At 38.4% G+C, this 19,728-nt stretch overlaps 1 protein-coding gene across 1 annotated transcript in view; it reads left to right on the forward strand.

Annotated features, from left to right (window-relative positions):
* Nucleotides 1-19,728, forward strand: part of LOC310893461 (macrophage mannose receptor 1-like) — a 33,196-nt gene that overhangs the window by 6,572 nt on the left and 6,896 nt on the right. Inside the window, exons 7-25 of the mRNA XM_083822494.1 lie at nucleotides 1,018-1,200; nucleotides 1,384-1,538; nucleotides 2,432-2,545; nucleotides 3,219-3,334; nucleotides 4,108-4,256; nucleotides 4,776-4,975; nucleotides 5,370-5,491; nucleotides 6,248-6,335; nucleotides 7,068-7,212; nucleotides 7,677-7,712; nucleotides 7,805-7,974; nucleotides 8,831-8,898; nucleotides 10,679-10,779; nucleotides 11,165-11,307; nucleotides 12,742-12,856; nucleotides 13,893-14,041; nucleotides 15,570-15,672; nucleotides 16,546-16,778; nucleotides 18,428-18,593. Of these exons, the coding sequence (XP_083678620.1) occupies nucleotides 1,018-1,200; nucleotides 1,384-1,538; nucleotides 2,432-2,545; nucleotides 3,219-3,334; nucleotides 4,108-4,256; nucleotides 4,776-4,975; nucleotides 5,370-5,491; nucleotides 6,248-6,335; nucleotides 7,068-7,212; nucleotides 7,677-7,712; nucleotides 7,805-7,974; nucleotides 8,831-8,898; nucleotides 10,679-10,779; nucleotides 11,165-11,307; nucleotides 12,742-12,856; nucleotides 13,893-14,041; nucleotides 15,570-15,672; nucleotides 16,546-16,778; nucleotides 18,428-18,593 (2,556 nt within the window). The remainder of the gene's footprint in view (nucleotides 1-1,017; nucleotides 1,201-1,383; nucleotides 1,539-2,431; nucleotides 2,546-3,218; nucleotides 3,335-4,107; nucleotides 4,257-4,775; nucleotides 4,976-5,369; nucleotides 5,492-6,247; nucleotides 6,336-7,067; nucleotides 7,213-7,676; nucleotides 7,713-7,804; nucleotides 7,975-8,830; nucleotides 8,899-10,678; nucleotides 10,780-11,164; nucleotides 11,308-12,741; nucleotides 12,857-13,892; nucleotides 14,042-15,569; nucleotides 15,673-16,545; nucleotides 16,779-18,427; nucleotides 18,594-19,728) is intronic.

The following is a 19,728-nucleotide window of genomic DNA, read 5'->3' on the forward strand; positions in this document are numbered from 1 at the left end:
CTGCCCTATCTGACAGTTCCTGCTCTGTTCCAAAAAGAAAAAGTCAGATCTCGGGGCTGGAACTTTTTCCCAATTGAGTGCCCTCTTCACCTGAGGCAAGGTAGTCTTATTTATGGGAAGAGAATGGTTAGCACTTACTTCACCTGGGAATTCCCAGTGAGCTACTAGCTCTACCATAATTCCCTCAACAATACATATAAAATAGTATATAAGTTTATTCACTGGCTTGGGGGATGAATGGCACATCATCCTATATACTATGGCTGCATCCAGACACCTTACTGACCTGTGCTGACTTCCAGACCATGCCAGGATGTTGTCTAGGGGAACGCAAGCTTGCACAGGGCAAAAATGTGTCCGGGGACTGTGATTAAAATTGAACAATGTGGCTGATCACTTGGTGGGTGCACATCCCGCCCTCTTCAATATACAATATAGGTGTAGACAATGTGAACCTTCAAGGAAGTGGAAGGTGCTTGATGACACTAAATTCACACCAAGACATACCTTCTGAAGGAAGCGCACTGCATTTGTGTGCAGCTGCCATTTCTAACATGTCTGGTGTAACAAGAACATATCTGGGCCTTCTTGTATATGGTTTGGGCTCTGCAGGAGCTCAAAGTGGCTGCCAAGCACTTGGTGTTTCCAGCGAAAAACAGAGAATCTCCACAATTCACCAAGACAGAGTTTCTGGGTAGGAAAAGAGGTCCCATGTTGGAAAACATGGCTGTACCCAGCGCATCATGGATTTAACATAGAGCTGTACCCTGCAAGTTTCCGTGCCAAATTAATTAGTATTAATTTCATTTTGTAAAAAGAGCTTTTGGGTAGCTCCCGGTACAATATTGTACTGATGGAAAAATCTGTTTTGCATTCTTTGTGATCTTCCCAGCTTTGTTTGTCTTCTTTACCAGTATGTACTCCAATATCTCAGATGTCAGTTCAGGTAATTTTCTTTTTGATGGACAGAAAGCACTGAGCAGGGCTGCTCACTAATTGTTTGAAATATTTTTTTAGGTGACATTAAGCCTGTTAAGTGCCCCAGAGAATGGGTGGCCTATATAGGCCATTGCTACAGAATTTACAGAACACCCAAAATATGGAAACAAGCCCAGTCATCTTGTAGAAAAGAAGACGGAGACCTGACGAGTATTCATAATATTGAGGAATACAGTTTTATAGTGTCTCAGCTTGGGTACAGTGAGTATTTCTACATTTTTTTTTTTTTTTTTTAAATCTGGAATTATACTGTTTCCACTACTCATTTAATCATTTTATTCATGATTTTTTTTTTAAACTCCTTGTTCAGTCAACTGTAGATGTGAGACAGGATTGCTCCATTTTAAGACAAACCAATGCCAACAATTAACTTTGTGTTTCCAGAGCCAGATGATGAGCTGTGGATCGGTCTAAATGACTTCAGGTTTCAAATGTATTTTGAATGGAGTGATGGGACACCTGTGACATACACCAAGTGGCATCACAACCAGCCGACCCATACAAGAAATAAGGCAGACTGCATTGTTATGAATGGAGAGGTACAACTCCTTCTTTCCTTCTCTCCTTCATGCTTTCTTTAGTCTTTTGTGTCCTCCAAAAGGGAAAAGTCTGTAACAAAAAAAAAAAAAAAAAAAAAAAAGGGACAAAGGTTTTAAATGTTTTTAGGAATTTAATTTGATTCAGAAAGTCTTAGTGAGGAGGAAGACTGGAGGCCAGATTTAGGAAGACGATATGGTGGAGATGGTGGAGCACAGGAAGTAACACACTGTGCTGAGACTTGGGCTGCTTTCTAATAGTTGCAACAAATCTCCCATCTGAAATTGGTTGAAGTAACTCAACTTCTGCATTCAACATGGCTGATCATAACTGCATAGTGTTGTTATTGGAATAGGGACTTTCTTATGTTTCCCCTAAAGCATCAACACATACATATTTTAGCTATTCTGGAAGCTCATATTACTGGAAGCACAAAAAAAATGGTTTAAAAAATTACAGCCTGTTTTATCCTCACTTTAAAATGACATAACACTATTGAGAAAGACAAATAATATATTTTTCACATTTTATTTTTAATTTCTCCAGCACTTCTTGCTATGGTAGTCTGGGTAGATGAACATACTGTTACATATGTGTGTATATGTATTGGTGAGAATAGGGTGGAACAGACCATTCCCTTACTTTTCTCATTAGCCGGTGAACCTTTAATACATGCAGCCCTAATTCTCACACCTCTGAGGAAATGTGGCCCTCTATTTGTTGCGTTCCCTGTTTGGGAGGTTTGGAGAAATTTTCAAGGTGTGGAAATGCTGAAATAACCTCAGCCATATGACGAGAGAAGTGGTAGTGATAATGATAATGGTAAATATTCCTGTTGGACCTGGATTTTCCCTAGATTTCACTTCTCTTTGTTGTTTCTTCTTACCATGCCCAGGATGGAGCTTGGGCTGACAGTGCTTGTGAAACAAAACTTGGTTACATCTGTAAAAGAAAACCTTTGGCAGAAGAATCAGGGGAAGCTGAGGTTACTTACCCGGGCTGCCAGAAAGTAAGTGTAAAACAAAAGCAGTGAAGGGTAATTGCATCTCACTTTCACTTCCATGATGGTAAGTATCATAGACACCAATTATTTTGACTGTTCTTTGTGGAACAATTCATATTATTGATACTTCTCAGATTAACGGGGATGTTTTTTATTTCTTTATTTAAATAAAATTTAGGATCACTGCTCTTTTTTTCTTGGCTACATGTGCACTTCACTCAGCTCTTGCCGTGCGGAGCTGGTCACTTCACCCATGCCAGCACGTTATGTTTTCATGTTCTATCCCACGGGTTGCACACAGCCGTCTCAGTTCAATCAACCCATCCTGCCAGGAGGGAGGAATATCTGAGCTGACTATGTTGCAGGTTGTTTGCAGCATGGTTTCTTGCAACAGCTGCACGTACACAACAACGTAGCAGAGCAGGCTTTACGGGAGGAGCTGCATGGTGACTGTGAGCATGCTTTCCAGCTCCAAGCTGCAACAACCATGGCCCGTTACTCACAAAGGCCCCTTTTAAGGGGCAATGAACAAGGCTATGTTTGATTATCCTCTTCATTTTGTCTCATGGCTTCTGAGGCTGATTTTGGCTTGGGCTCTGGTGTTAATGGGGCTTTTAGAAGTGCGCTGTGGTGGGCAATCTGACATCCCCCCTTGCGTCTCTGCTGTTTGCACTGGCAGGGCTGGATGAAGCACGGCTTTTACTGTTACTCCATTGGGCAGTTACCAGCAACATTTTCAGAAGCAAAACAAATCTGTGAAGAAAATAAAGCTCACCTGGCTTCTGTGACTGACAGGTATGGAAATGTAATTCTTATCCTTTCAGACATGAAACCAAACCAAAAATTCATCTCTTCCCACTTTGCAGTTATTAAGAGTGTCCAGTGTGATACCACCCCTGTGGTGGAAAATATACAGTAGAATTGAGTAAATGTTACAAAATAAAAGAGGGGATGGTATGTCATCAATGTTCAAGCCACAGCTGCTACTCTCCTACGCTCTCGTTGACCCCAAGAATTAAAAATTTGAGTCAGCCCCTAACAACCCCAAATTGCCAGACTGTTTTAAAACTCATTGAATTAAAGCTACACAGATAAATATGGAACTATTTACTTCTTGAGGATATGAGCTTTTCAGACTTTTCTTTGTAACAGGGAGATCTGAAAAATTACCCTTTTTAGAATAAAAGTAATTTTTTTTCCTAGACTAAAAAAATTTAAAAATCTAAGCCTTAGCTCATTAAAATACTGTATCATTTATTTGTGCAGAATGAAAAACACAAATGCATTAACCCAAGTATCATTTGGTTTACGCTGTTCATTGTACACTACAAAAGGAGAGTAGAATCACTTTAAATTCTAAACAGATTTACATTACAAAATTGTAAAATAAACTTAATTTATGTAATAATAAGACCTATAAAATACAGACCATTATGCTTGCTTCAACCCATGCTTATTTTTCCAACATATTAACAATTCTTCTTAATTTTACCACATTTGCTACAATGAACTGTTTGAAGAAATGGGAAATTGTGTTCGTACATTACTTTAGTGCTTATTCTTCACAGATATGAACAGGCTTTTTTGACTTCTGTAATTGGATTTAATCCAGCAAAACATTTCTGGATTGGCCTCTCAGACACGGAAGAGGAGGGGACATTCAAGTGGGCTAGTGGGGATGCGGTCATCTTCACCCACTGGAACGTAGGAATGCCAGGTAGGCGCTGCAGGGCAGCAGCACCTCCATGACCAGGGATGCAGAATTTCTGCTATGGGGAGCCAGAAAGTTGGAGTTTAGAAGCTAGAGGGTGGTTTTGAAGCTCTTCTGCCATAAATGTGCAGAAACAACCAGGCAACTTCTGTTTGTGCTGAAGTGGTTGAATTGGGTATTGTAGTAGCCCATCCAAGAGGTCACCTGAGATTGCAGACGTCTGCTGATATCATTCACTATTTATTATCTGGTGGTTTTGATATTTTGGTGAGTCATAGTAAGTCATAGTACAATAGAGAAGGAATTTGTTTATAAATTAATTCAACTGCATGTGGACTACTGGCATCCAAACACAATGAGGACAGGCACCTTTTAAATAGGTATCATATTTGCATATTTGGGGGGTTGGACCCTATGATCTCTTGAGGTCCCTTCCAACCCCTACAATTCTGTGATTCTATGATATGCTTTGAAAAGATGCAGCTATTTATCAATAAGGTTTAAAAAATTTTGTCTTTCATGAAGGAAGGGAGCCAGGCTGCGTGGCCATGAGAACAGGAACTTCAGCTGGATTATGGGATATTCTCAACTGTGGAGAAAAAAATATGTTTCTGTGCAAGCAGCTGGTGGAGGGAGTGACCCCTCCACCCCCTCCAACAAATCCCCCCCTCCCGTCCTGCCTGGAGGGATGGCATTCTGTTCCTCAGAGCAGCTTTTGCTTCAAAGTAGGTGTTTAACGTCTGAAGGCAAGCAATTGTCATTTCAATAAAGAATGTGTTCTGTCTGTGCATGGAAGGTGGATTTTACCCTGCTTACCTGATCAGTAGTATGCTGTAATGCGTCTCCAGCCATGCCTGCGTGGTGAGGCCAGGTGGTGCTGCAAAGTGTTGTATGCAGGTGGAATAGAAGTTTGGACCACAGGGACTCTGAGATGATGGGAAAGGCAGAGTTGTGATAACCAAATTTGCTAGGTGACATCACAAGTACGGTGGCACAACTAAAATAAATGGCAAGTGATAAAACTTGAGGCTGGGAGACCAGAAGAAAGACAGAATGCTGTTTCTAAATTTCTGTTTGAGAAACTGTCCGAGACAGTTTGTAACTGCCCACTTTTCACAGATTTTTCAGAGAGGACGGGAGAAGATGGAAACATGGTTTGGAGCAAGAGATTTTTGCAGAGCCATAGGAGGAGATCTGGCATGTGTTCACAGTGAAGAAGAACAAAATCTAATAGCTGGCATGTAAGTATCTGCAAAATCCACTGTTTAGGAAAGAAGACATTTAAAAAAATGACCTTTCTGTAAGACATGAAGAATTTCTGGTGATCAGTTTCTACTTTGGAAAGACAATATGTATTTTTGCAAAGTGGCAGAACTAAACAGCTAGAGAGAAATGAGAAAAGGGCTCCTTGGCAGGCCTCTGGGTAGATGCGTCTATGTGTGGAAGTAGCCTGAATATATAAAAATGAAAGAAACATCAGCAAAATTGGTTTAAACTGAGTTTAGTTCAAAAAGAGAAACCTGATCTTTTTAGCTCATTTGTAATTGACAAGTAGATGGAATAGTCTTGATTAAAGGAATACTCTGTGCTGTGAAAGGCGCAATTCTTTCTTTAGTTATGGGAAAAAAATGGAGACTAAGGGAAGCCAGACCTATTGATGTTTTTACATAAATGTTTAACTCAAGCATATGACTACAGGCACATCTAAGTTTGGATGCCTAAGTTTCTTTGGGTGACTAAGACCTTCAAATATATTTTCACTTAACTCAGAATTTATGGTATTGTGCTATCTATGATCCTCCCTGTGCAGCTCTCCGTGTCCCTGTTTCCTGCCATGTGCAGTGCCAGGGTGTTTATCTCTACATAAAAATGGAATGATTACTTTATATGAATGTCTCAAATGGTACTTCAAGTACCAAAACACTGAGAATGTAATGATATATATTTTCCATCTCTGTTTCACACTGTGATTGTGATATTTGTGCATAATCATTCAGGAAGAGAGATTATCTTCACTTGTCTTACTGGATGGGTTTAAGTGCTTTGGACTCTGATGGAGGATTTACATGGAGTGACGGCTCACCAGTGAGTAAATAATCTCTAGTTCCAGCTTTTTTTGCTCATGCTCCATAATATCTTGGCAGACAGGTACAAACAACAAGTGAGTATAAGTCTTAACTTCCCAGTCGCACTCTACAAATTAGTTTTTATCTTATGTTAGTTCACAATCCCACACAGCAGTTACATTTTTTATAGCAATGAAATACCATCACCAAAGATGGTGATACTTACTTATAAGAATAATCTTATTTACTTACAGTAATACTTATTGTCTCTCTTGGTTTTAGCAGTTCTGGTTGTACCAATCTTTATATTCCCGTTTGTCATTCACTGTTAGAAATAACTGTATATCTAGTCAAGCTGAGCTTCGTGGCCCTTACCCTCTGACATAGCAAGGCAAGGCCCAAGTCTGTACCACAGCACTTATGGATTTCTCAGGTTGAAACATCAGAGCAGAATAATCAACCTGGGAATCAGAGGAATATTCTTAGATGCTTCTTTCTAGACCTTAACAGGACAAGTTCATATCTCCTGATAAAAATAAGGACAACTTATTGTCTTACTAGCATGGCTTATAGATAGGCAGCAAGATCATCGTGCTATACAATGGTCAGGTCCTTCTCCTTACAGGGTCTGGCACCAAAGCATAAGACGGATCATGAAATCAAATGAAGTACATTCTTCTTTAACAAGATAATATAAGACAATTGTTTTGTTTCAGAAGAAAATACTAACAAAGTTGTATTTCCACTATAGGTAAATTTTGAAAAATGGGCAAATGGAGAACCAAACAATTATGATGGAAATGAAAAATGTGGAGTGTTTAATGGCTACAATGATATGAACTGGAATGATTTATTTTGTGAACATATGCAGGACTATGTTTGCCAAATAAAAAAAGGTAAGATGACTTTTTTTTTTTTTCCTTCGGAAGTGTTTAGAAAAGGTTAAGAACATCCTTTCCACGTCAAACCAGAATGCTTGCATGCAGTAAAGCTAGGTATGCCATCAAGTACAATGAAACACAGTACATTTCAATTTAAATAAAAGCAGCTGAAAACAATGAATTCATTCATGAGATACATGTGTAAGTTTACAATGTACATGCAGCATGTCGAGGAAGTGAAATCAGGTAGCCTAAATCATGCATAGTTTCTGTAAGCTTAACTTGTCTTGGTTCTAACATGGTAGTTTGCTGAGTGTAACACTTTTTTTTCCAGATATTTTTAGAAATTCTCCGAAAAAAAAAAATAAACAGAGTAACCTCTAGGATTTGTTTTACTGATAGGATTTAAAATCCTAACAATGTAATAAATATATTTAATTGAGAGATGTAATATACTCAGATATCGATTTATATTGCAGGAGCATCGTTGAAACCAGAGCCTACATACACATTCGGTAAGTCTTGTACTTCTACTAACAGAAAGAAGTTTTCATATGATGACGTTAATGTCTATTACAGACACTCTGCTTAATGATTTATCTTGCAGATTATGAATATATTGTTAGCGAAGATGACTGGATAATATATAATCATAAGGAATACTACTTTAGCAAGGAAGCAATGGCTATGGAAAAAGCGAGGGACTACTGCAAGAAGAATGGTGGTGATCTTGCCATCATTGAGGGTGAAAGTGAAAGAACATTTCTTTGGAAATATGTAAGAAACTTGCTTTACTTCAAAAATGCACAGTTCTGTCCTGCACTGAAGTACCTTTTTCACCTGGCTTCTGAAATATTAGAAAGTGGTCCCCATCATAAAAAAACAGTGCCACCTTTCATGGGCCTATCTAATTAGAAGCTTTACCATGACCATTATTTTGACAAAAAATTGCTGCATGTAGACAAATCCTCAGTTTCTTTGCAAGAGCACTCCCAGAGTGTAACTTTCAAAAACCCCGTTCTGTTTATTTGAAAGCTAGTTACTGAGTTTGTTTTCCACCTCATTCTCTTAACAGAATTCCAAAAAAAAAAAAAAAGCTTTTTTCCTCTTTTTGTCAAAATAGATTTCAGATTTTCAATAAAAAATTAAGCCAGACTACTTTCTAATAGGAAGTGAATAACCTGGTGATGATAGTCTATTGTAAATAGTTTGAAAACAAATATGATTCCTTCCTGTCTTCCACATGACTAAGTACTAAACCATTTGCTTGTAACGTTTTGGCAAATTCTCACTATATTTTCCTAAATCTCTTAAAAATACTGCTTTATTTTATAACCTGCCTAAGAGTTTTTTTTTTTTAATCTTGTTAACACAGTATTTTACTCCATTTCTTTTTCATCCCATTCTGCTTTTATTTTTATTTAAATACTAGAAGTTGGATGAGAATTTTACATTTTGCAGTTCAAGAGCATAATCCCAGTGAATCCCTGCACACCGCATACTGTGTAACTGTACAACTAAAACTAAAGTATTTTTAAGTACTTGTTTATTTGAAATGTGTTATTTTTGCATATCACTGAAACTTTTTATTCTTATTTTTATTTTTTTTTTTATTTTATGTTTGTGTATTTAGATTTTCTATAAAGATTGGGGAAATAACTTCTATATTGGCTTAAGTGTGAGCCTTGATAAGACATTCCGGTAAGTGAAAATATTAAGTTTGTCAGACTTATACATCAAGTGTGAATATTTGGCATGGCTGTCTGTAAGAGACTGGTCAGGTTCAATGACTGACCAAATTTGTCTACAGCCATATTTTGGCATAAAGGTTTAAAATACAATTATCATCCTTAGGATAACAGTTCCTCCATGATGTTTTCATTATCTATTTCCCTATCTATTTCCCCTTCTTCTAGTTCTAAGCCTTTTTTTTTTTTTTTTTTGTGAGGGCACGTTCACTCGGTCACTGCAGTGTCATCCCCTTTTCCTTGTTAGACAAGACATAAAATAGGTTGGAGGTCTCTAGGGATGTTCCAGATGGTACTTGAAGACATTACTGAATATTCAGATGATCAACACCTTCCTCCCCCTTCACCTTCTGCCTTTTTCTAGTGTCTTTTCCTGGGATTTCAAGCTTGGTAAGATGAGTCTCAGCCTCTTCATTTCTCTGAATTTCAGCCTTTCTTGTAACCTCTCAGGATGTCTTTCTTGTCCACAAGGCACAGAGGTTCATCCCTGTGGAGCTGAGACAGTCTTATCCCCTGGAGCTTCTTCTCTCCGGTTTTCCTGTAGGCCTCCTTTAGGTACTGCCAGGCCACTATAAGGTCTCCACGGAGCCTTCTTTTCTCCAGGCTGAACAACCCCAACTCCCTCAGCCTGTCTCCACAGGAGAGGTGCTCCAGCCCTCTGATCATATTCATGGCCTTCCTCTGGACGCATTCTGGTCCATGACCCTCTTGTGCTGGGGGTCCCAGAGCTGAACGCAGCACTCCAGGTGGGGTCTCACAAGAGCAGAGCAGAGGGGGAAAAATCCCCTCCCTCGCCCTGCTGGCCACGCCGCTTTTGATGCAGCCCAGGGTACAGTTTGCTTTCTGGGCTGCAAGTGCACATTGCTGGCTCATGTTGGCTCACATCATTTGTCTTTGTATTATTTCTCCCTGTTTATTATGCACTGTTTTTCCTGTTTGACTGAGGAATACTCAGGAATACTCAGGAATTCAAGCTAGAAAAACACTGGATCAGGTGTTGTCTGAAGTCTTTCAGTCTTGGCAGATTCCCCACTTGACTGTGCTCCCACCAGCACTCTGAGGCTTTTTCATATTTTTTTTTTCAAGTTTTTTTTTGAGAATAAATTTGTGAATCACCATATAGGAATTGTTTATTACACAACTGAAAGCAATAGGTATATAATATTAAAGATCTCCTTTGTTTAATAATGTGGTTCTCAGTGTTCCCCAGTATAAGGTTCAAGGATCTCTCTTACCCTGCAAGATCTTATATTACACTATTTTATATTACATTATTTTATCATTATTATATAATAATTATATAATAATAGTAATAATAATAACTATTGCTATTATTATATTATAATATTATATTATATTATACCTTATATTACTCTTTTTGGCCCCAGGAAATTACTAAACTAGGCTCACGTTTCTGCTTCTGTATTCCAGGGAAGGTGAGGTCCAGTGTTACACTGGTGTGTTTTCTTTAAGCTATTCATGCTCAGAGGCCAAGAAGGCTGCAACCACCAGCTGATTAGCTGAGACCAGTTCCAGGTCAACAGAATAGGTTGTTGACATAAAGATTTTTTTTTAGTGATTCCAAGTGAAAGTGCTTTCCTTTTACCAGAGAGCAACGCATGTTGGTAAACTAGGATACAGGAAACAAAATACCAAGCTCTAGTATGTTCCTTACAAAGAAATACTACTCTGTTCAACTAAGAATTATTATTCCCCTAAATTACTTCTTTCAGATGGATGGATGGAACTCCTGTCAACTATGTTGCCTGGGCTCCAAATGAACCCAACTTTGCAAATAATGATGAAAACTGTGTGGTCATGTATACCCAAACAGGTGTGTGCTGTAACAACATTCAGTCTGCATGGTGTGGTATAGGCTTGGGAGAGCTGAATGTTTAAGTCAGGGTCTTAGAGATTTGCACCAGATCTCAGAGAGGTGAATTAAACATTTAAAGTAAAACTCCCCTTTGGCAGTGTTATCGCTTTCAAACATTGAAATATTTCTGTTCTCAGCCATAATATTTATATTCTCAATTTTGCTGGAAACCTGAATATTTCTAAAGAGAATGTACATAAAAATTACTCATTATTTCTGGGGGAGAGAAATATAAATATGGTAGTCAGTTCTACTTCCTATGATGGATTTATTTTAGGAAAGGATACTCTTTATCCCGGTCTCTGTTTTGTTTTGTTTTTCTTTAATTCTAATTTGTTTTCAGGTACATGGAATGATCTAAACTGTGGCAGTGTTGAATTATTCATCTGTGAAAGGCTTAACAGAACTGTTCGCCCAACTACTGCTCCCACCACACCACCACCAAAGGGTGGGTGTCCAGAAGACTGGCTTCTCTTTGATAACAAGGTGCAGTATGAAAAGTTAGTACACTGTATTTAAAACAAACAAACAAACAAACAAAAATACAAAGCAAACATCTTTGGTTCAGTTTTTAAGTTGTAGCAGGGTTTTTAGTTATCATAAAATATGTTCTGATCATGTACAAATATGTATAAATGACTCTAAAAATAAGATTTCTGATATTGAGATTATAGTCTTTATTGGGATCACAAGAGTTCTGAAAGAGGTCATGAGCCATACAAGAACAAAGCTCCATCTTCATCTAAATTTTTATTTTATTTTATTTATTTATTTTTGCTATAATATAATGTTACCAAAGATGGTTGAGTTGAGTGGTTTCCCTTGTGTGGGAGAAGCAACTGCAAAGCTGTTGTATGTTCTTATTTACTTTACTGTGTTTATCTGGCTGTCATTTATTGCCTGGACACTATTTTGTTCCTTGCCTAACATGCACTGGCTCTTAAACCACTAAAGCACCTTCCTTTGAACATATTTGTTAGGTTCTTTGTGCAACTAAATAATCGTTAAAGTAGACCAGTTATAAGCTTCACCACGATTTATTACGTAAGATCATTCTTGGTCTTCTCAAAAGACAAAATTTCAGGAAAAAAGAGTATATACATTTAAAACCCAGAGATTTTTGTCACTAATACAAAGCTATAAACAACCAGTGTACACTGTTAAGAATACACCTAGCAGCACAGATAATCCTTGATTACATTGCCTTATCTGGCTCCCTCTCCTTCTCCCCCTTCCCTCCCTTCCCCCCTCTCTCTCTTCTCTCTCTTTTGGCTAAGCCAAAACAGGATTTAAATTTGATGGAACTCCTTTGTGTGAGATAAACTGGCTGGTGTCTCCTCTTTCCTTCCCTCTCTCAGTTCCAGGGAAAAGAGTCACAGACAGAGATTTTTCCCTTTTTTGGTGCTCACTCAACCTAAATGTTTCTCTCTTTCTTACCTCCTGGAAGGGGAGCTTCCGGGCGCTCCTCTCTGCATGTTTAGATAGCACTTGACTGTCTTTCGTCCCCCTTTTCTCCCAAGATTCCTGACTAACTTTTCTATTGCATGATTTAATTAGCACATTTGAGTTGCTTGACACTTGATGTTTAGCTTCAATAATGTCTCATCCCTATTGCACATTGCTTTTTGAGATCTTAGGCATTCCTCTGAAATGCTGAAGAACCATCACTTTCGCTTGATTTCTACTGAAATTGTTAGACTGACATATTCCTTATTTTAAGGAGATGCTAAAATATGGAGCTTTAAAGCAAGCTACAGAGGACTGTTAAACCACCTAATCTCCCTTTTTTTATTTTTTATTTTTTGTGTGTGTGTGTGTGTAAAATATCTAACTTATCTCACTTGTTACACACAGAAATGCTTTCACTGGAAACTCTGAAACACCATCCAACTACAGCTTTGGCACACTTATCTTTTTCAGTGTTTCAAAGTATTCGGCCTTGATGAAAATGATACACTGACGTGGCACGCTGCACGGAACAATTGTATTAATTTTGGAGGAAACCTGGCTACTATTTCAAAAAAGGAAACACAAGGTATAATGTACAAATCTTTTGATACTGAATGAGACTTCAAATGATCGTTGAGAAACAGGTTAAAACAAATACTAAATTTTCTGAAATATATGCCACATTAATATCAAGCCATGTTCAATGAACAAATTGCATGTTGGAAAAAAAGTTTGTGTAGATATTAGTGTCTGGATTAACTTTAAAAATCATAGCTTTGGGGACCTATAAGACCCACAAAGGAATTTAAGCTGTTCAAATATTAAGATTTTTTATTAGGGGCTTGTCATATAATAAAATGTCCCAGTACTGGAGTTCCCACATCCCCCTGTTCCTTCTGCTCTGCTAGACCTCAGCCTGCTTGTCTTGCTGTTCAGCATATATTACTTTTTTTTTTTTTTTTTTTTTACTGAGGCCTCAAACTTCAATACTGAATGTAAGGCAAGAAAAATAATGTGTATAATGAAAGGAAATGTCATGCCACAGGTCTGCTGAGGGCTGTGTAGACCACTTCTTAGTTCATTCCATCAGTGCTTGTGTTTTATCCTTTTTTTCTATAGCAGAGGAAGGACAGTCTTTGAAAGTCAGTCTAAGCAGGAGCTAAGGGAAACAACATTTGGGCTTCCTTCATGCTGAGGTCTCAGTACATACATACTTAGTTCTTAAATAGTTTTATTTACATTGTGTCTGTTTCAAAACCAAGTCTTTGGGTCTGGTTAACAAAGAAATTACTAAAGAAGAAAATGGACTGCAGTCTGTAGACTCATTTTCTGTGGGACAAGGTGTACTGTACTGATGTTAATTTTTGTAATACCGTTAAAACAATTTTCCCTTCTTCTTCAGATGATCAATAACACAAAAGAGTGGGCACACAAATTCCTCTAAAAATGTTGAAAACTATTCTATGAATCAAACCTTGTCCATATTTTTATTTTTATCATAAAATTACCTCTTTATTTAAAAGAGAGAGCGAAAAAATCATCATCCTTTTTCCAGGCACTGTTCTATTTAGGGAAAGTTAAATTCAGTTTCCCTCTTTGTGCAATTCATCTTTTTCCTTCAGCTTTCCTCATGTCCCTCTTAAAAAATGCTGCAACTGATGCCTGGGTTGGACTGAATGATATAAATCAGGAGCACGTATATTTATGGACAGACGGAAGCCCAGTTTACTACACAAATTGGGCAAAAGGTTCCCGAAGTTATTATAGTAAGGTAAAGATTAATTTATGATTATCACTTATTCATGATAGCTTTGGTAGATGAATAAAATGTATGTACAGACAATAATATTTTTTGTAAAGTTTCCTTTATAAAGTTTTTTAATGATCTTGTTGCTTCTGAAAGAAAAGTAGTCATGTGAAAGGTCTTCTTTCAGATATTTTCTTCAACTTCTTTGTTTTGTCACGATTTTGTATAAATCCAAACAGATATTTGGAATTATTGCGCAAAACTCAGACAAACGAGCAGTTTTCCTTACTTTACCATGACTGATCAGGAGATTCAAATAAACCACAGTATAGCAATACCTGCATAATTTAGTGATACAGCGAATGTCATTTAGACCTGAGGAAAATATGAACTGTACAGTTTGCATTTCATGGTGCTGAGCTTAGTAAGATAAATGCATTGAATGCAACCCACAAAAGGAGAATATGGGTCTTCCTTTCTTATTTTCTTCTCCCTCTATACCTTCTATTAAATTTTCTCAGTTTTACAGAAACTTCTGCGTGCTTTGAAACTTTCAGCACCGTTATACCTTTTTTGTTTAATTGCAAGAGAAAACTGAGTGTTCTTCAATAATTTTAAAATGGCTAATGAAGAATACTGATTGATAACACCAGTTTTGTGCTCCTTTGCTAGCTTTACCAAGTTTCTCTCTTTTTCATGACAGAATTGTTTTGAGCCTTGCTGAAACAGGAAACAGCTCAGCGAGGTCCAACCTTTGCTGCCACCCGGGCTAGAGCTGGGTTTTAGGCTTTTCAGGACTTCCCCATCTCACACACACATGTGCTTTCTGTAGAAGGCTGTGCCCATTTCCCTTCACAAATTGTTCCCCATGCACTTTCCTTCACTTGCTGCTGGGCTACTGTCTCTGAGGGGGTCAGAGACAGCATGAGGTTATGCTGAGATGAGGGAGGGAGAGCTGCTGCTTCCTGTTGCAGAAAGCTGGAGGACGCAAAGGAGGAAGCAGAAGAACCAAACCTGGGGTGCAAAGGGTTGGGGAATTGTCCCCCACAAAAAAATTGTTCCTGCTTGATACCTCTATGCTACTGAGCTGTGGTGACATCTTTGGTTTCTAGTGCCAGACTGGTGCAGAATGAGGGGTTTAGCTCTCTAGGCAAGCTTTAGTGCCAATAAGAGTTTCTGCATAACCTCCAGGAAAATAAAAACAGAGCTTAAATGTCCTGTGTGCCACATCTAGCATATGTGCATCTACCTGCATGCACACACACACACCTGCAAGCACAGAGATTATGTACTTACAGATAGTCCCAGATGCTTCTTCCTGCCTCTGAGCTGTGATTTGCAATCCCTCCATCATCCAAGTACAAACTGTTCTACAGCCGAGTTGTAAATGGCTATTGTCATATTACTGCTTCTGACTATTTCTAATATGAGTTCATACAGATTACCTTAATTTTACTCAGCTGTGTATGACAGGTGAGTCTATATATCCAGTAGGAAAAGGAATGTTTCCTATTTTTCCACATCTTTTTCTTACTAATCTCATCTCACGTAGGATGACTGTGTCTATATGATGAAGAACCCTATTGAACAGGCAGGGAAATGGAAGGATGAAGAATGTAAAGCAAGCAAAAGCTACATATGCCAGAAAAACACTGGTGAGTTTTCTTTCAGTACTTTCTAGTACAGATAATTTATTGTGGTTAAGTTAAACTGGTGGTAAAATTAACTTCCCATACTCAGTGCTATTTTAATTGAAATTAATTTGACAGTGTCACTTGCACTAGAAACCATTTCAACAAAATGAGCACACATTTTATTTTCTGGAGAAAAACTCTTGATCCTCTTGATCTTTCCTATTTTAAGCACCAGACCAATACATTAAAAATAATAATAATAAAAAAAACCTCTATGGAATATCATGTATTTTACTATTTTTGGCAGTCAGGAGGGAGAGAAAGAGAGAGAACAGTGAAGTACTTTGCCTTTATATGGGCAAATTCTTTAAAACTGAATTCTACTGTTATATTTAAAAGCACTGCAACAAGTTTGTTTTGAAAATCTGCCCTGCTTGATTCCCTTTTACAGTCTTGGGCAATTTCATCATCAGCAGTTATATCCCTTTGTTTGCTCACAGCATGCCAGTTTTACCCTCTGCTGCTTTCCTTACTCTTTTTCTTATCAGAAATACACCAAATACTAGTATATCACAGAAAAAGTGGGAGGATTGTTCCCTTTAATGCCTTACACAGTCACTTTGGGAGGGTCTAGAGTTTATTGGGCATGTTCCTGGAAGCGATACAGGTATTTATGTCAAAAAGTAATTCTAAAAAGAATTAGAAAAGTTTGTTACAGAATGTGAAAACATGGCTTCATCACTGCAGTGTTAGTTGGGAAGCATCTTAATTTGTTATTGCAGCCTCCTTCAATTACTTGACTACCATGATAAAATAGATCCTCTTTCAACATGATAATACATCTAGCCAAGATATAGCTATGGACTTTCATTTTTGTTTGTTTGTTTGTTGCAGACCCTAAACTGCAAAATTCCCAACCCACGGTCCCAATGTTCGGCTTTAACAATTACGGTGATGACCGCTATGCAGTCATCAACTACAAAATGAGCTGGGAAGAGGCACAGAAGAACTGCAGAGACCAATATGCAGAACTTGCCAGCATTCTGGATCCTTATGCTGAATCCTACCTGTGGTTACAAATATTAAAGCACGGGGAGCCTGTATGGATTGGTCTTAACAGCAACACAGTAAGTCCATCAAATGCTTGTGACAATCAAACCTCTACTCTAGATCAACATAGATCAGCCACGTTTCTTGCTCAGAGGTTGGCAGGATCCACTCTTGCAGGCTCCAGTGTGAATGCTCTCAATCAGATCTATGACTGCTTGGAAGGAATCAAAGTCTTGCTAAGGTGCTTTGCTCCACTTCAGAGGTTTTAAACATCTAAGCATTTGGCCAAATTGTAAGTCAGAACTTCCACAGCCCGTATTTCAAAGCCCACCAAGGATACAGCTGCAGTAGCTAGTGGCTTCAGTGGCTTCAGTGGCTTTGAATTTTTGCTTCCTATGCCGTGGCCGGGCCACACACTCACGTGTGGCAGCACAGCTATTTCTGAGGACATTCTGTGGAGAACACCATAGAAACAGCTTGGCTTAAAAGTAGTTGTTTCTTTTTGAGGTTGTTTTAAGCTTTATTATTTCAATTTACAGCCTAGCACTACAAGAACATGAACTGTTGTCCAATCAACAGGAGAGACGGCAAGCTGCAGCACAGAGGAAGGAGCAGGCCTCTGGCAGGGGGGATACGTTAGGTTGGTTTTCAGAGCTGTTGCCAGTGCCTGAGGGAAAGCTGCCAACAGCCAAGAGCATGAAGGCCTGAAAGGGGAAGTGCTTGCTAAAGGCATATAAAAAGACATGAAAAAAGATGATGCAGCTGGATATTTGTGGAAACAGAGTTTTGAGGAAATAAAGAGCAGAGAGGTAGAGCTAGCCGGAGGTTGGTGGGACATGGGGCAGAAGGAGGGCACAGTTCCTGATGTGGGAGGAACCATAGCTGAACTTCACTGAGAGTAGGCACTGGGAAACCAGGATTAGATAGGAAGCTGGGATGACACTTGGCCAGGGAGTTCAAAGGAAAAAGGACAGGAAAGCAACTGTTACAAAGAACAGAATAGGAGCCTGCCTCTAAAAGGTGGCAGGAAGAAGGGGTCAGACTTCACAGGACAGGGTGAGAGGAGCCATGGATGTGACTGCTGTTAGTCATGTTTTGGAAATAATCGTGAAATCCATTGAAAAAAGTACATGTTGTAGAGAGAAAAATAGTAGCTGGTCCTTACAAGAGCTAAAAACCTATTGCAAGCCCTGTTAGCATGGGTGGCAGAGGTCTGTGGTATGTCACATGAAAAACAAAGTCAGTATTCTTGTTCGATTGGAACTTCTGCTTTCTCTCTCTCTCTCTCTCTCTTTTTTTTTCTTTTTTTTTTTTTTTTAAATATATATATAGAGGAGCTTGTGTTAGAGGAAAGCTAGGAGTAGTTTCTCTGCAATCTTTACTTGATCTCTGTGTATATGTGGAGTCCATTGATAATTTTTTCTGTTACATATTCATATTTGTTACCACGAGGCTCTTTGTCCCTTTACTGCACAAGACAGATGGTGTGAATTGAACAATGCAGGCTGAATAGCGAACAAATGTCAGTAAGATCACTGTCCTATCTACTGTAGAGAGTGGAAGCTTGGACCAGACTTTTATATAATCATGACAGAGGAATAATAAATTCTGTGCAGGAAACTGTGATTCTGACCTGTCCTATCTTTTACATTCCTGCAAGCAATCTTAATATTCTTTTAACCTAACTCATGTATGTGACATAATCTTTATTGTCATTTGCTTTTAGACTCGTGGCCGTTACATGTGGTCAGATAGAAGGAGGAGCAGGTATCATAACTGGGCCAGTGGAGAGCCAAATAAAAACACAGCCTGTGCCTATCTAGATCTGGACGGTTTTTGGAAGACAACATCTTGCAATGAAACATTTTTATCTCTCTGTAAACAATCTGATGGTAGGTTATCAGTAGGAGAAATGTGATTAGGGAGGCTGGAATTTAAATTCTTCTCTTTATTTGAATTTAGGTTTTGCACATACACAATGATCGTGACAGAAGTTTTATGCTTTGTGATGAACTATTGCTTTTGTTAAGGAAGAACACCTAGATCCAGGCTGTCTTGAACGATTTCCAAAGACTTTAACATTTCATTTCCCAGGCCAGTCAATATGTGCACATCATAAAGTCAACTGCAACATTTCATGCCACAATAAGCGGATATTTTCTGCATCCTTGTTTGTCAGGGGTTGCAGAATTGGTCAACCTTAACCCAACTGTAAATACATTAATAATATACGTTACATTTCATATTATCTTCTGTAATATTGGGAGATAAGAAACTTCACTTTGTGGAAACAATAAGTGCAGATGGAAAGAGGACCAGGAGGTAGACAAATATGGAAGCATTCAAACTGATGAATTTATATTCATGAAAAGTATAAGATCCTGGGAAATTTTGCTTGAAGTACTTTTACTGAAGTACCACAGGGGCTCAAATATTATACCTAATTATCAAACATGTTTTAAATTATGTATGGAATTTATGATCTCTGTACCAGACTTCACTGCAATTTTTTTGCTCATTTAAGCTCTACTTTGGCTTTAATCAGGTCACTTAATAAGTTGCTGTTTCTACTTTTACATAGTTTTAAATGTATGTACAAAGGCAGATACAGACAGCTTCTCTGACCTTGCTACAAAGCAGCTGGACACAAGCCACTGGCAGTCCATAAACTAGACCAACACAGTCCAACTATGCCCAATACCATGTATGCTTCTGTTGCTGTGGAGTATTGCTCATTCTGCCTTCTCTTTTCATTGTTCCTCACTCTTGCATTTCTCAGAAGGGTGCTGCTTGGTAGCTGTATTCACAGGAGAACAAAAAATACTTAAAAAACATAGGAAATCTGAATGCTGCAAAGCACACCTCAGCAGTGAATGAGTGGCACGTTGGGAACCCATCACCATGTGGTGGTGGTGTTGAGATACTTTTGGCATACTGACCAATTCTTTTTCATAAGTTTTGAAGTTTTAAATTGCCTGGCTGAAGACAATTGCAGTCAGATTCCAGTAAGCCTTCTTGAGCAGATTG

This window comes from Anser anser (assembly GCF_964211835.1).
Source record: "Anser anser genome assembly, chromosome: 2".
NCBI classification, from domain to species: Eukaryota; Metazoa; Chordata; class Aves; order Anseriformes; family Anatidae; genus Anser; species Anser anser.